The sequence below is a fragment of the Nannospalax galili genome, unplaced genomic scaffold, assembly GCF_000622305.1.
Source record: "Nannospalax galili isolate Female #2095 unplaced genomic scaffold, S.galili_v1.0 scaffold1573, whole genome shotgun sequence".
In the NCBI taxonomy this organism is placed as follows: domain Eukaryota; kingdom Metazoa; phylum Chordata; class Mammalia; order Rodentia; family Spalacidae; genus Nannospalax; species Nannospalax galili.
Window position 1 is genome coordinate 240210 of NW_008333122.1, and position 15782 is coordinate 255991.

Consider the following 15782-nt stretch of genomic DNA (forward strand, 5'->3'; position numbering starts at 1 on the left):
TGTTCAGTCTCCTTACTTAAAAACTTCATCCTCTGCCTCAGTAATTTTTTTCCCTCTTTTTCTTTATCTTAGACACTTCTCCCATATCTAATCTAAGGAATGGTAAATGTTTTGAGGAAACCAAACTTCAGCTGGTTGTAGGTTTCACTGGTCTGCTCCTTCAGCTGGTGCGTGTGTGCGTGTGTGGAACATTTACTCATTTACTATCTCTAAATTGGCTTATTTTATGTGCTTAATTAGAAATCCTAGGCAATAAAATCGAAAACATCACAAATGCACAGTCTGCTTTAATTATTTATGAAATCATCTAAAAAAGCAAAAATTATAATATTGGTAATTTACAATAATAAGAATTATTCAAAAAACCCGTGAGCTAAAAGTATTCAAAATAAAAAAAAACTTTAGAAAAGGGAGAAGCTTCCACACCATATTAAAAATTCCACTTGTAAAGGCCACTTTCCTTTGGAGGCTCTTCTCATACTGGGATATATCTCACTTTTTTCTTTTCGTGTACAGTTATTTTGATTTCAACTTTCATGCTTAGGTCTACATTAAAATGTCTTTATTATACTAGCTAGTCCTAAAAATCCTAGGTGACACATCTACCATGGAGCCTCTATACCTAAGGCTCACGGGACATAGTAGACAAGGGGTAGAGAGAGTACCAACGCATGCCTCAACTCTCACCAATGAACCTCCCTCAAACAACAGAGGTGCACAAACCCAAAAGGACACAGGTGGCCAAAGCATAGAAAACGTGTCTGCAGAGTGTGGGGCCTTGGACAGGTCTCCTATATTAACCTTCACCCACCCAGGGCTCAGAGACCATTTCAGAAGAGGGGGCAGAAAGATCGTAAGAGCCAGGGGTGGAGGTGCATGACCGTATTGAAATAGAGTCTTACAGGTTCCTGAGACTTGGCTCATACGAACCTACAGCAATGGTTTGAACATACACAAGACCCATGGGAACCCAAGCAGACAAAACCCCATCAGGGAACTGTGGGAAGCGGCAGCAATCCCCAACCTTAGCTTTTGAATTATTGGCAGCTGATTACTGCTAGGTGAGGAGGAGCTGATCTTCTTAAAGTTAGTGACTCTACATAGGCTGAATAGACCTCAGTGGATGAACTTGCACTGAGGGGCATTTGGGGACACTAACTTGACCTGATAGGCCTTAACATCAATGACAGAACTCATGAAATGCAGGGGAGGTGGGGGGCTATGGGAGGGTGATGATGGAGAAGGGGAGATAAAGATGATTAAGATGTTCTGTATGAAATACACATAAATAAAAATATTTTTCCTTTTTAGTTTTTATTCATAATCATAAACTTAACTCTGAAATCCAGCTAGACTTGGAGGGGAGTAAGGAGAATATGGAACCCAAAGAACTGCATCGAGACATCGAGAGCAGAAAGATGATGGGATACTGAGAGCAGATGGGGCGGAGGGTGCTCTCCTGAGCTACAGAAGGAATGGTCTGGTGGTTAAGATGCACACAAGTCAAAAGTATTAGAGCTGTCCACAGTCGGAAATGGAGATCTTCTTGCTGGTCTTGCCATTCTTTGACCCAAAGCGCTCCATGGCTTCCACAACGCTCATGCCTTCTTTCACCCTCCCAAAGACCACGTGTTTGCCATCCAACCACTCAGTCTTGGCAGAGCAGATGAAAAACTGGGAACCGTTCGTGTTTGGTCCAGCATTTGCCATGGACAAGATACCAGGACCTGTGTGCTTCAGGATGAAGTTCTCATCCTCGAATTTCTCCCCATAGATTGACTTGCCGCCAGTGCCATTATGGCGTGTGAAGTCACCACCCTGGCACATGAATCCTGGAATAATTCTGTGAAAGGAGGAACCCTTATAACCAAATCCTTTCTCTCCAGTGCTCAGAGCACGAAAGTTTTCTGCTGTCTTTGGAACTTTGTCTGCAAACAGCTCGAAGGAGACGCGACCCAAAGGCTCGCCATCGACGGTGATGTCAAAGAACACGGTGGGGTTGACCATGGCTGACAGCAAGCGACTACAGGAGACAGCAGCGTCTGCAGAGCCATAAAAATATTTTTTTAAAGGATACTTTAAGAGGGGAGCCTTGGACTTGGTCTAGTTTTGTCTGAAGCAAAACTAAATTCCAAGATTCAGAAGCTTGGGAAAAAGACTAAGAATGAAATCAAAACATAAACTTACATAAATCTTTTTTTAACTCAGCACCCCTACACTGTCAATAAGATATCCCAAACTTGTATGCAGAATATTTTCCTAAAATTAAAATTTGTGAAGATCAGTTTTACTTCCCATTAAAGAAACATGAGCAAAAGCCTTGTTACATGCCATCTCATAGACAAATACAAACAAAATACAACAGTTCTAAAGTGTGTGAATCTGCAAGCGCTCTTCCTGCCTTCAGGGATGAGCACACAGCCCATCTGTGAAGCTGAGATAAGACATAGGTTGCTGTTACCAGGTCAGAAAATTCCTTCCTTGCTTCAATTCTTTTTATAATTTGTTCATTTGATCCCTAGTAATAATATGTATTAATTGGCATTATGACCTGTTATGCAAAAAATAAAATTGCAATAAAATACTCAAAGTTTTAATAAAAAACATCATCAGATTTATATAGCGAGATATTTAAGTATATGTTATTTAATTAAGCTATAAGATTTAATGTTATATACATAAATTTTGATTAGGATTTCCTTTCAAAACAGGCTTTAACCAAATATATATTAATTAAAATTCATTTCATTCATGTAATAGTCAAAGGTAATACAATCATTTCTTTTTCAAAATTCTTAATATGGATCTTTTAAATGTAAATTTTTAAAAGAATGTACTATATGTATAACAATGGATATCTATCTATCTATCTATCTATCTAGTCACTAAAGATCTTTGTGTTACGTTTCCTTTTCACAATGAAAAGTACAGGAGATAGAATCTTAACAAAGAGTGATGATGAAATCTTGATGGCTGATAAGTATCTTATATATAATTATGTATGTATGTACTGTCTACATGAGCTTTATTTTGAAAATACTTTACTTGGTCTCAAACTGGCTTTTAAGTCAGTTCTTATGCAAACTGGAATTAAGTTAGCCCAGTTTCTTTTTCACTTACAGTAAAACAAAAATTTTAAGGAAAAAGGTCGTAACTCCAACAGACTAAGTTAGCTTGGCCACATATCCAGTATGCCAGTTGAGGATATTAAATGAATATGATCGTTTCTGAAAAACAAATAGAGGTGAATAATTGTCTTAGATCTTTTTGAGAGAATTAACATGAGTTTTGGAGTTTGAATATTTTTCTGGTCAAAATGTTGTCTCCTTGATTCTTGTCTCAATTCTGGTTCTACAACAAGGTTCCTATTGCTTGAAGATACAAGTTAATTTTAAGAGATTATTCTTGCTCCGGTATAATTTGTCCAATGGAAAATTACTCTCCTGAGATGCTAAACTCTTTATTCAAGGATTAAGAAAGATCACTTTTCTGGGCTTTCAGATATATTTTATATATATATATATACATATATATATACACACACACACACACACACACATATATATATATGATTTTAAGACCACCACTGATTTTTAAAATCAGCAAACAGGTTTATCAAGGTCCATATCTTTGCCAAGGCTATATAAAAACATCTCTAAACATTTTAAAAGAAAATTGATCCTTTTAAAAACCTGCTTCAAGGCTTACAAAGACATCTTAAAGTTCATAGATAATCTTAATATGTTATATTTGAGATCATTATTCATATCTGCTGCTTTAAAATAACAAAAATAGCTTAACGAATATTTAAGTGCTTTTTAACAAAAATAATATCAAGCTGCTTGCTATAGTAAAACAAGACCACTAATGTGTTTTTACTTGTATTTATTACTGTTAAAAATTCAAGATAATATGCGCATGTGCATGCATGCGTGCGTGCGTGCGTGCGTGCGTGCGTGCGTGTGTGTGTGTGTGTGTGTGTGTGTGTGTTTCAAATACAGTCTCTTGGACTTTCATTTAAGATTATCTCATTAAAATAGCTCAAACTTCAGATATGCTGGTCGGTACTCATCTTCAACTAATTGACAGTCCACTACCCCCAAGTAACTAAACATTTCTCTCATTTTTTACTCCTTTTCATAGCTTATGAAATTTAATGTTTCACTTGGTATATTCCTAGATGATAAAATAATACTAATTTGGTTTAAATCAAGTTATAAATAATTATTTCCTTTCATTAATCTTTTCTTGTGTGTTATGAATATTTACTTACTCAAATCCTCAACCTCACTATATACTTAAGTACTGGTGCTCCTTGATTAAATGAGCATCTAAGGTGTCCTATATAGAACAGTTACCTAGGACAACAGAAACCTTGATTGTTCTCTACAGAGACAGCCTTCAGCAAAAAGAGGAACTGGAAACTGTGCTCCTGGTAGTCAGGCACTACAGACATAAAGAGCAGTTATTATGATAATTGCTGTTGTAGTCAGAAAACATTCAGTCTGCCCCTCTGTGTTGGATGGATGCAGACAAGCATTGGGGTTGCCGGAAGCTGCTGGAAAATGTCCGTTACGTTCCTCTGTGTTGTACAAGTGATACATTTGAAATTTATGGAATGTGTTTTGGGATGTAGGACACAGCATGCTTTCTACTGCCCATAACAAGATGGCTTGGGTCAAGAGGAGCTGGGTTTTGCCTCCCTCTACCTGACGGGCACAGTCCACAAGGGAACAGTAATTTGGGATGAGATTGGTTTGGAGTCTGACCAGCTGAATTTTTTTATAGGTATGTGATGTTATCCCTCCACCTCTTCCTTCTGAAACACTACAAAATAGAGTGTGGGAGGATGGGGAAGAAACAAGCCGGTTTTGTTTTCAGAACAGCCTTCATTTGAAACAGACCTAAGAGAATTGGTTTAAATCCTTTCCTTGGGCTATGCCTACTTGACCCTTGGTGTTTACATCCCTCCTTTCTTTGACTTAGGCCATACAAGTTCAGTTCTTTGTGGAAATCTACAAGGTTAAAGGGTCCACTCTTGCCACATTCTCTGGGCCCTTTATGTATCTAAATCCACTTGAAAGTAATATATAAATAATCTTAAATTATTCTAAGGTCAAAGTTTAGTCCAACCTCTAGTTAAATTAGTTCTTGTTAACAATTATAAGGGCTAGCTTAGGAAAAAGTTGTAGAGTCAAGGTTTACTAAAGAATGTTTGATTTTTTTATTCAAGCTTTATCTACTTACTACACAGTAATTAAAAGTACAAAACTTCTTGCATATTTGATAATGACACTTTGCGTCCTATGCTAATCCGATCAGAGGGATTTAAGGAACATTTTTTTCGCTCCTTGCCTTCCAAGATCCACTAAATCTCAGAGGACTACGGGGCATCTCAAAATGTCCTATAACTATAATGAGTCACCTGTCCTCTTTTCCAGAGAGGACATGGAGACTCCACTAGATGAACTCTAACCAATGTCCAGTCTACAAAGAGGAGAGTCAACATACAGGATAAGTTTCTTCAATACTTCCAAGCAGTGTCATGGTCAAGGAAGACCACTGACTCATCCTCACATGGATGAAGCTGGTAGAAGAAAGGCCAAATGAGCCAGGGGCCTCCCCCAAAGCCCAAGTGACCCCCGAGGATGAAATCCTCATGTGACCTTAACAGTAAAAATAATTTAATTAACTTGAGCCACCTGCATGGTTTTAAACACCCAACTTGAAAGTATAAGCAAAGATTAAAGTAATTGGTATGTTTCTTTAAGAGTCCAAGGGAATGTACCTCTCAGATATTAGGCTTAAGTTCATATAAAAAGTTATTTAGAATTATGTTTAATGATTTGTTTCTTTTAAAATATGCTACTTAGATGTAAGACTTCAAATCTTAAAATAATTCAGCATTGCAATACTCACCTCCAGCCAAGAGAGATAAGCCCATTATTGTGCTAACCCATCACACCATGCTTAATCAACTGTCTCCAAAGATTCTTACAGACCCGCATGAGGGCAGAAGCCAAAATAGTCTTCACCCAATCCTCCACAAAGTCAAGACAATGTTCCTGCTCCAGGCCACCAGAGAACTGACGTACCTTACACCCCTCTTCCAATGGACCCTGAATCCCTCAGCCCCATGACAACCACTCTAATCAGGAAGCATTCAGGATGACTTATGGCACTCCTTCACCCCTATCTATTTCTCTTCCAGGTCTGGAATAAAGGGAGATAGGACAAAAAACCCCAACTGGTCATAACCCACCAGTCCTGCTGATTGGACTTAACAGAGCATGGTCAGCCCTTGGGCTTTATCAGACCATTATTAGATCCTGCTTTGAAACTATAGCCCCAGAACATACCACCACCAGCCATAAAGTGGATACTTGTTCTTCAGACCTTATTAGGCCCTGGGGGCTTTTATAAACACCAACCCATATAACTCTCTGGAATACTTAAAGTCGCCTGCTACTCAACTCAGTGTGATTGCTGTGCTGATCTCACTGCTCTTTCCACCATTCATGGACTAATAAATGGTCAGTTTGGATCATGGAAGTTGGTTACTTCCTTTTGAACCTATGCCTCTTTCCACTCCTATTCCTAACAATTAGTATGCAATTGTAAACTTTATAAAATAAAAATAAATACAAATAAGTACATAAATACATTCTTCCCTCCTCCCAGGTTTTCATGACCCTCACATCCATCTCCATGGTCAGCATCCCAGGCCTCTTCCCCACTCACCCAATGTCACCCTTATGTCATCAGGACTCCCTGCAGGGTCATGGTGGTCTTCATCTCCAGGAACTTCCCCATAAGATGCCCTGCTTCCCTGCAGGAGGGATACTGAAGGGTCTTCTGTCCCCACAAAGAGATCCCAAAGTGAGGTTGGAATGGAGTGTGTAGTGGGCATTTGACACCGTGGTTTGTTGGTCCATCACCATTGGAGAGAGAAGGAAGAGAGGCCAGTGCTTAGAAGGACTGATCAGCAGGAATTCCCCCCAAGTAGTTGTGGCCTGTTGAGCTTCAGGGGCATCAGGCAGAGGTGGGGTGACTACAAAATTAAATTCTCTGTTGGGGGCCTTGCACTTTCTAGGGGAGAATTTGTTGGGGAGGCAGAGACAGTGGGTGAGATGCCAGTCACCACCCATGTCTAGCATCTCTGCACCTGAAGTCTGGAAGAGTCCACAGCCCCTCCTCCCAGCCCCTCCTGACCTTGGTCTCTAACCCCTCCTTCTGCTCTGTCCTTGTCCCTGGCCATCTCAGGAGGGAACTGACAGCAACCATTCAGTACAGGGGAAGAGGGGTCCTGCATGTTAGGGAGCTCTTCCTGAGGTCTGGTCTCCACCATCCCCTGACTGTCAGTGCTGGGGATGGACAGAGCATGGTGACCTGCAGACCCCAGGTCCCCTCCCATCTCTCCAGGAAGACCAGTGTGCCAGCCAGGACTCCTACCTGAGGTGGGCAACTCAGCATTATTTTTCTCAAACAGGGACCCTAGGAATTGGAGAAAGAAAACATTTAAAGTAAACATTTAAAGAAAACATTTAAGTAAACACCTGGCCACCATCATCAGTCACTGGATCCAGATGGGGACCACCCACCACCCCTGGGAAGTACAGGAACCTTTTGAATTTTCTGTGTCACAGGCGAGGCGGGGGGTCTCTGCTGGCCAACTCTGCTAGGTCTTAGGAAGTTAAACTCCCCACCAGGTGTGAGTTGGGGAACTCATAAACCCTCCTCTCAACCTCCAGGAGCTCTTCCTGTACAGGAATGATGCTGATGGAGGAAGCCCTGGACCTGTCCACCCCAGTGCAGTGCAGAGTGCAATTTCCTGCTACCAGATAAATGAATTTGCCTTTGTGTTTGCATGTATTGGTGCAGTAATTTTTAAAAAAACAGGGTCTCACTTTATAACCTTACATTGCATAGAACCAGCTGAGGGAAAGGTTGGCTTCAAACTAAAAGTGTTCCTCCAGCCTCTGCCCTCTGCCTCCTGTGTGAGGGGATGACGGGCCTGCAGCACCAGGCCTGGGAGGATAAACTGGTGCAGAATCTCTCTACTGTTCCGCAAAGTGGGAGATACTCCCTTTTCTCTGGAGTTCCAGTGGCCTCACTATGAACTGTTGACAGCAAGCCATCGTTGGAGTACAGACTTGGGGCTTTGACACTGATTGTGGGTGCTCAGCACATAGGAGACCCTTAGAAAAATGACACAAACCAGTGTGACCACTAGGGGGCAGCACCACAGCTGCCCTGTCAAGAGAGAAGAATTTCTAAAGAGACACTGTGTCCCTCACCATGACATCACACTGTTGAAACAATGGGCCTCAAAGAATGACGATCCCCAGGAACCCCACACTGAGGGAAGGGAGAGGCTGGACCCTGGTGCAGCCAGAGGAAGAACTTGCCTGCCTGGGAGAGATCTCACAGGTTCTGACAGGTTATCAGAGCAGCTGGAGGACAGAGAGCTGAGACAGTGATGGGTCACCCTGGGCTTAGTTATGAAAACCTCACGCAGTCTATATTAACCTAAAGCTGGTGTCAGAGCCCTGAAGATGGACTTGGGACACTACTCCCTTCATTTCTTCCTCTTCCCAATGTGCCCACATTGAATAAACCCTCGTTCTCTGCTTCACACTATTATTTCTAAGTGGTGGGGTGAGGATGGGCGGCTGAGCCTGACTTCCTGGTGCTGTCAGAGCCCAGATTTTAACTAAGGACTCTAGTAGCAGAATTATCTCTGATGACATCATCACAGCTGATATGATGGGGGTCTCCAGTCCTCAGCTGTGTTGAGCTCACTGGCCCCAGTGACTCTGCTTAAAATAGACTGAGATGGGGGATGGAGGGATGGCCCAGTGGTTACGAGCACTGACTGCTCTTGCAGAGGACCCGGGTTTGATTCCCAGCACCCACATGGCGACTATGAACCATCCTTAACTCCAGTTCCAGGGGAATCCAAAGCCCTCTTCTGACCTCCATGGCATTGCATGACACAGGTGCACTCACATACATGCAGGCAATACAGTTGTACACACAAAATAAAAATAATAAATAAAATATATTTTAAAAAATAGACTGAGATGTGACTGATGGGCTTTGTGCAAGGTAGAAGTTAATTAGTAAAATTTCTATTGATTTTGAACATTTCTCAATTGGAAGGTTGTCACTATTTGTGAATTACCCAAGTCTAAAATAGTAAAATATGGCTGGAGAGAAGGCTCAGGAGTTGAGGGTGCACACTGCTCTTGGAAGGCCTCTTCAGGGGACTCACAACTGCCTGTCGCTCCAGGTCTAGGAGGCTGTGCTGCCCTCTTCTGGTCACTGACAGCACTGCATGCACCTGTGCTGACACCCTCAGAAACACACACATAATTTAAAATAATCTGGGGTTGGAGAGATGGCTCAGTGTTTAAGAGCACTGGCTGCTCTTGTAGAGGACCCGCCAGCACCCACATGGCAGCTATGAACCATCCTTAACTCCAGTTCCAGGGGAATCCGAAGCCCTCTTCTGACCTCTGCAGTATTGCACAACACGGGTGCACTCACATACATGCAGGCAATACACTCATACACATAAAATAATAAATAAAATATTTTTTAAGAAAACTAATGTAAAACAAAAGAAATATAAAATAAACTTTAAAAAATAATAAAACATGTGCAATGGCCCATTCCTCGCCCACTGGGCCTCCCCTCCCCTTAGGGGCACAATCTCTCTCTGCATGTCTCACTGCCCCCAAACAGCAGGAAGCAGCCCAGGGACTCACAGCTCTCCTTGTCCTCTTCCTTCAAGCTGTCCAGGAATCTGCTTTTGTCTTCCTTCACCTCAGCCTGGAGCCTGTCTATGGGAGAGAGGGAAGGAAATGCAGAGTCCTCAGAGGTTAACCAAGGATAACCAAGGAACCAGCACCACACAGTGAGGCACTGATTTCAGAGTCTGCGGAGGTCGGGGCTGGAATTTCTCATGTAGTCTCAGTGGACCCAGAAGTGTCCAAACACAGAGAGCTGCCCTGGGCTGCCCTCAGTGGCTGCCAGAAATACAGTGGGAGCCTCAGATGTGAGCATCTATTAAATTCTCCAGTGTTTTTTTTTTTTTTTTTGAGACAGGGTCTCCCCGTAGCCCCAGCTGTCCTGGAACTCGCTATGTAGACCAGGCTGGCCTTGAACTCACAGAGATCCGCCTGCCTCTGCCTCCTGAGTGCTGGTTTTAAAGGCGTGCACCAAGCAGGGCACAGTGGCACTCAGAGAGCTGAGACAGGAGAGTGATGACAAGTTTTAGACCAGATAATACTACATAATGAGTTCAAGGACAGACGGGGCTGCACACACACAGATAGTATCTAAAAAAAGAAAAAGAAAGATGATGTTAATCATGTACATTTTTTAGCTCAGTGTTTTGTAAAAAATATTTTATTATTTTTATTTTATGTGTATGAGTGTATTGCCTGCATGTGTGTAAGTGCACCTGTGTTGTGCCATGTCCTTGGAGGTCAAAGCTCCTAGAACTCCAGTTATGGATGGGTGTTAGCCACCATGTGGGTGCTAGAAATTGAACCTGGGTCCTCTGCAAGAACAGTCAGTGCTCCTAACCACTGAGCGATCTCTCCAACCCCTAGGTCAGTATTTTCAAAATACTATTATTTCAATGTGTAAAATAAAAACTTGGTGGAAGCCAGGCACAGTGCAGTGCTGGGTGCCTGACATCCAAGCTTCTCAGTATGCTGATGTTGGAATTTCATTTTTTTTTTCTTTTTGGTCTTTTTGAGACAGGGTCTTCCTGTAGCCCCCAGCTGTCCTGGATTCGCTACGGAGACCACGCTGGCCTTGAACTCACAGAGATCCACCTGCCTCTGCCTCCTGAGTGCTGGGATTAAAGGTGCTTGGAATTTCATTTTTTACTAATCACGAAGAGACTATGGGGGTGGAGAGATGGCTCAGTGATTAAGAGGACCTGGGTTTGATTCCAGCGCCCACATGTCAGCTAAGAACCATCAGTAACTCCAGTTCTAGGGAATTCCAACACCCTGTTCTGGCCCTTGCAGGCCTATTAGCCTGACATGGGTGCTCTTTCATTATACTCTTACACATGAAATTAAACCAAAAATAAAATAAAACAAAGAGACTACGCTGAATAACACAGTCTAATCATTTTGAAAATAAATTGTTGCCGTGTTTTAGTTTTGCTTTCAAAGTCTTATTGTTTTTATGTGTACTTGTGTGCCAGTATGTGGATATGTGCAGATATCCATGGAGATCAGATCTCACAGGCGTTGTGAGCTGCTCTCCATGGGTGCTGGGAGCTGAAATCTGGTCCCCTACAAGAGCAATACCTTCTCTTAACCACGGAGCCAACTTTCCAGCCCCTGTCTGTTTTTATTAGTGTGTTTTACATTCTACTTTCATTCTAGGCCTTATGCATTCCTCACCTACAGCAGCCGTGAGTGTGAACACCATATTCTGGGGCCCACTGGCTGGTGTGACCAGCACCTACTAAAAACCAAGCATCCAGTTCCTCACTCATAATCTGACAAGGCAAAAATGCTCATGTGTAGCTCATATGTAAGGTGCTCTTGGTGCAGGTGATGTGCCTCAGTTGGTAGATGCTTGTCTCGCATGCATAAAGTCCTGGGTTTCATCCCCAAAACCACAAAAAAACTGTGAAATCCCTGTTACAGTGCAGAATGATAGCTCTCGGTGGACAGCCTGGCACTGGCGGGGTTCAGGGGTCACTGCTGACACCTGGACCTTAACACAGTATTGTTGGGTGATGGAGAGAACGCCCAGGGAGGTGACGGCCCTTCCTTACCTTTGAACTCCTTCAGGATTTCCATGATGGACACGTGTCTTGATTTTGTTTCACTTATGTTTTTTGCCAGGTCCCGAGGAGCTGGGGTTGGGTTGATGAACTGAAATTCCTCACTCCTGTGAAGACACCGTGAGCTGTGCGGTGAGTTCAGGGGGTGCAGTATAGGGAGGAAGAGCCTGTGATTCAGGTGTGTGGATTAGAGGCAGAGAGAGGGGAACAGTGTAGGTCTAGTGAGCTGGGTGTCATGAGGCCAGGACTATGGATGTGGGTCAGTGAGGGGGCAGGAGGAGATGTGGAGATGAGGGTGGGAGATGGAGGCAGAGGAGGGAAGGGGGAGGGGGGGGGGAGATGTTGTAGGAAATAGGCCCAGTGGTTCTCAAGGGGCACGCAGGGGGTGTCAGGAGGGAGGAGACTGTGCTGAAGAGCTGGGGATGTGGACTACAGAGCTTGTGTCCACGTCCACCTGCCCTCTTGCTACTATGCACAGCTTACCTTCCCCACCTGCAGCCTGAAGAGTTCACAGCCAAGTTAGAGTGTGGGTGGAGTGTGGGGAGGATGGAGTGTCTGCATGCGTGCTGAATGTGGGCGTGAGTGAAGGAGAAAGCACGGAGCCCTGGGACGCCCATCATACCTTCTCAAGATGACCTTGATGTCCTGGAAAAGAAAGAGAGCACAGCCTCAGAGCTGGCCTGAGTCACAGGCACCAAGACGGGATTCAGACCCTGCTGGAGGCAGGGTGAGGACACCCCAGTATATTATATTCTCCTCTCTCTCTCTCTCTCTCTCTCTCTCTCTGCTCTCTCTCCTCTCTCTCCCCCCCTCCTTTCCTCTCCCACCCTGGGAAACTGCTTCAAAAGCACAGAATTTGCCAGTAGAAAAGACAGTGGTTAGACATCTAGAGGAACTGAGTAAGGAGGGCAGAGGGCCGTTCTGAAGAGGAGCTTTGCTTCTGAGACAGCAGGGAACTCTGCTGGCAGGTTAAGAGGAGATAGGTTGTTTTGCAAAGTGATTCTTTAAGGAACTAAACAAGGACTGGCAAGTTGACTCAGTGGGTAAAGGCACCTGCCACCCAGTCCGAGAACCTGAGTTTGATCCCTGGGGCCCACATGGTAGAAGGAATAAAGAGACTCCTTCAAGTTGTCCTCTGAGTTCTCTAGGAGTGTGTGTGTAAGCTGCACTTGCGCTACTCAATCTGATGGAAACTGGACAGCCCCATGCAGGAACCAAACACTTCAAACATGGCAGTGTGACAAGAGGACTCAGTGGTCTGGGCCCTCCTCCCACATCAACAGCAGCTGAGAAAATGCCTCACAGACATGGCCACGGGCCAACCTGATCTGGGAAATTCTTTGCTTGAGGTTCCCTCTTCCCAGGTTCCTCTGGTTTGTGTTGAGATGACAGAAACTACCGGGGTGGGTGGTACCTGTTTGCACATCTGCTCCCAAGGGACTCACCTGCAGCAGCTGTCTGAGGGGCATTTGCTGCTTGGCCTGCAGGGACTCAGTGAGCTTCCGGAGGAACTTCAGCTGTGCCTGTGCCCCAGTGAGAAAACTTTTCATCTGCTTGGCTCCCTCCTGCTCCAGCCAGCCCAGCCTGGCCAGGAGGAAGCTCTCCCCCTCCTCCAGGCTCTGTCTCAGGCACTTGAATTCTTCCAGGATCTTTAGTCTCTCTAGATGCACCTGGGTCTGGGGACAAGGAGAGGGACCCAAAGATGAAACCCAGACTTCCACTACCTTCCAGAACTTTTCCTTCTGAAGTGTGCTCAGAGCTTATCCTGAACAGCAGTGCAGGCAGTGGGCTGGGGGAACAGGGAAGGACAGCCTCCTTCAGAGACTTCCTGTGTTCTCAGGTGCAGGATGGATGGTGTATCATTACCTTCAAGGATCCATGTGTGTGTGTACATGTATGTATATGTGTGGGTGTAAGTACGCATATTTTTATATATGTGTGTATATGTGTGTATTGTGTGTGTATCTCTGTATAAGTTCCCTATTTCAGATTCTGAACAGTGTGTGTTTTCCTTATGCCTGTGCTGTGGGGGGAGCAGAACTGCACCCCACTCTGCTGCTCACCCACAGGCAGATCAGTGCATCCCCGGAGCACAGGACACACTCCGTATCCTGCTCCTCCTGTCTGGCCTGCATTCTGGCCTCTGTGTCAGCAGGATTTGGTCCTGGCTCAGTGTAACAGGGAACTCTGGGAGCTTAAACAGAGGTGACTCTGCTTCAGGGGCAGGAGATGGCAGTGATTCTTACCCTGAAGACCCGGATCATGTTTTCTCCCTGTGCTTTCTCTCTTAGTATTTCCTTCTCCTTCTGCCCCAAGAAGTCCACTTGAGACTGAATCTTTTCCTGCAGGGAAACGGGGTGTAGGGCAGGTTTCCCCTCTCGCGGAGTCAGGAAAGCTCCGTCTAGTTTGTCAAATTATTACCAATACCCCCTTTTGTTCTCATGCTGGAGACCAGAGGGGATAGGGAGGGAGAAATCTGGAAGTTTCCTGAGCTAAGACAAGAGCATTGTGATGACTGTGACCCTCAGGATGTTGCTTTGGTGTTAAGTGCACACTTGCTCTCATCTGTCCAACCAAAATCTTTAAGAGACAGTTTTTTGTCCTCCCAAGGGATAGCCAAAGTGAGACCCAGCCTGGAGATGCAGCTCAGTGGCCCAGCACTGGCTGCCTAGATGTCCCAGGCTCTGCTGTTCATCCTCAGTGCTGTGGCAGTGGCTGGCTGGGACACTTAAAATGCTTCCTTGAAGGTCCTAAGTAAACTCAGGAGTCTGGACTTGAGTGGGACCTTCTGGGTCAAAATTCCCGTTCTGACCATTCTCTCCTGCCCTGATTGCTGACTGGCATTTCCCAGAGCTCAGCTGCTGGAGCCTGGAGCCCCTGGTACAAACTGCCCACTGAGGAGCAGGAAGTGGGGCATGGGTGCCAACCCAGTGGAGCAGGCAGCTGGTCCCATGTCCCCAGGGAGCTCTCTCCTTTGGGGGAGGGCAGAGGAGGGTCCGGAGCCCTACCTGGTAGTTCTGAACAGCCTCTTCTAGTGGGGTGACAGTGTGGGATTTGTGGTCCTTGGACTCTCGACACACCAAACAGAGAAGCTCCCCGTCCTCCTCACAGAAGTAATGGAGCTTCTCCCTGTGCCTCGGACACCTCAGCTCTGCCTCTTCCGCTTCCATAACTTGGATTTTCTCGATGAGAGTGGCCAGCAGCTTGTTGGGCCTGAACGTGCTCCTGTTCGCGGAAGCCTTGCAGAGGGGACACAGGAGACTGTCTGAAGCGTCCTGGACTTGACTGATGCATACTAGGCAGAAGTTGTGCCCGCAGTCAATGGTGACAGGCTCCCTCAGGATGTCCATGCAGATGGGGCAAGTCACCTCCTCCTGCAGATCACTGGCCATGCTGGAGCAGCGGGATTGTCTCGAGAGGTGGACACCCAGAAGTCTGTGGGGGACACTGGTGATGAGAGAGAAGGAAACAGGAAGTGAAAGTCAAAGATTCTGTGAGTCAGAGGGCCAGGGATGGAAATGATGAGGGGGTGGAAAGGAAATGACTGATAGAAAAGAGTAAAAACTCAGTTGTAGCGAGCAGAGAAATACAAACAGCCAGTCCTGCAGGACCGCTGGAGAACAGACAGATGCTGTGAGCCCATGAAGGGAGGAAGATTCCAGAAAGTTGATATAAGGAAACGTAACTTTCAAGGCAGTTGTGAAACCAAAAGCACATGTGTGGGGTGGAGCACTGACTGGAACTCCAGGGCGGGTCTTGGCTCTGGTGGGTGTCTACGCAGAGCACAGCTGCACAGACTAGGCGTTGAGGCAGATAAAGGAACCCAGTGCCCTGGACCTCAGTCTTGGTAAGAAGAGAGCATTCTAGCACAGGCCACACGTTCTGTTATGCTCAGCTAGTTTCCTTCTTAGCAAACAAGTTCTGTGTTTTAAAATAGCGTGTCAAGAATGCTGGAGGACGCTTT

General features: G+C 45.1%; 1 protein-coding gene across 3 annotated transcripts; it reads right to left on the minus strand.

Moving 5' to 3' along the window:
- Positions 1-1306: 1306 nt before the first annotated feature.
- On the minus strand, positions 1307-15435 carry LOC103729796 (E3 ubiquitin-protein ligase TRIM31-like). Of its 3 annotated transcripts, none has more exons than XM_017796836.2 (9): positions 14827-15435; positions 14065-14160; positions 13264-13494; positions 12441-12463; positions 11810-11925; positions 9771-9845; positions 7453-7494; positions 6742-6852; positions 1307-2042 (listed from the first exon to the last, which is right to left on the minus strand). In XM_017796836.2, exons 1-9 carry the CDS (start codon positions 15208-15210, stop codon positions 1513-1515), a joined length of 1608 nt encoding a protein of 535 aa, XP_017652325.1. In that variant the 5' UTR covers positions 15211-15435; the 3' UTR covers positions 1307-1512. The 3 variants fall into 3 exon arrangements, with proteins under 3 accessions (XP_017652325.1, XP_017652324.1, XP_017652327.1); XM_017796835.2 differs by having other exon boundaries at positions 6742-6855; XM_017796838.2 differs by lacking the exon at positions 14065-14160 and having other exon boundaries at positions 6742-6855; positions 14827-15432.
- Between the last annotated feature and the right edge of the window lie 347 nt (positions 15436-15782).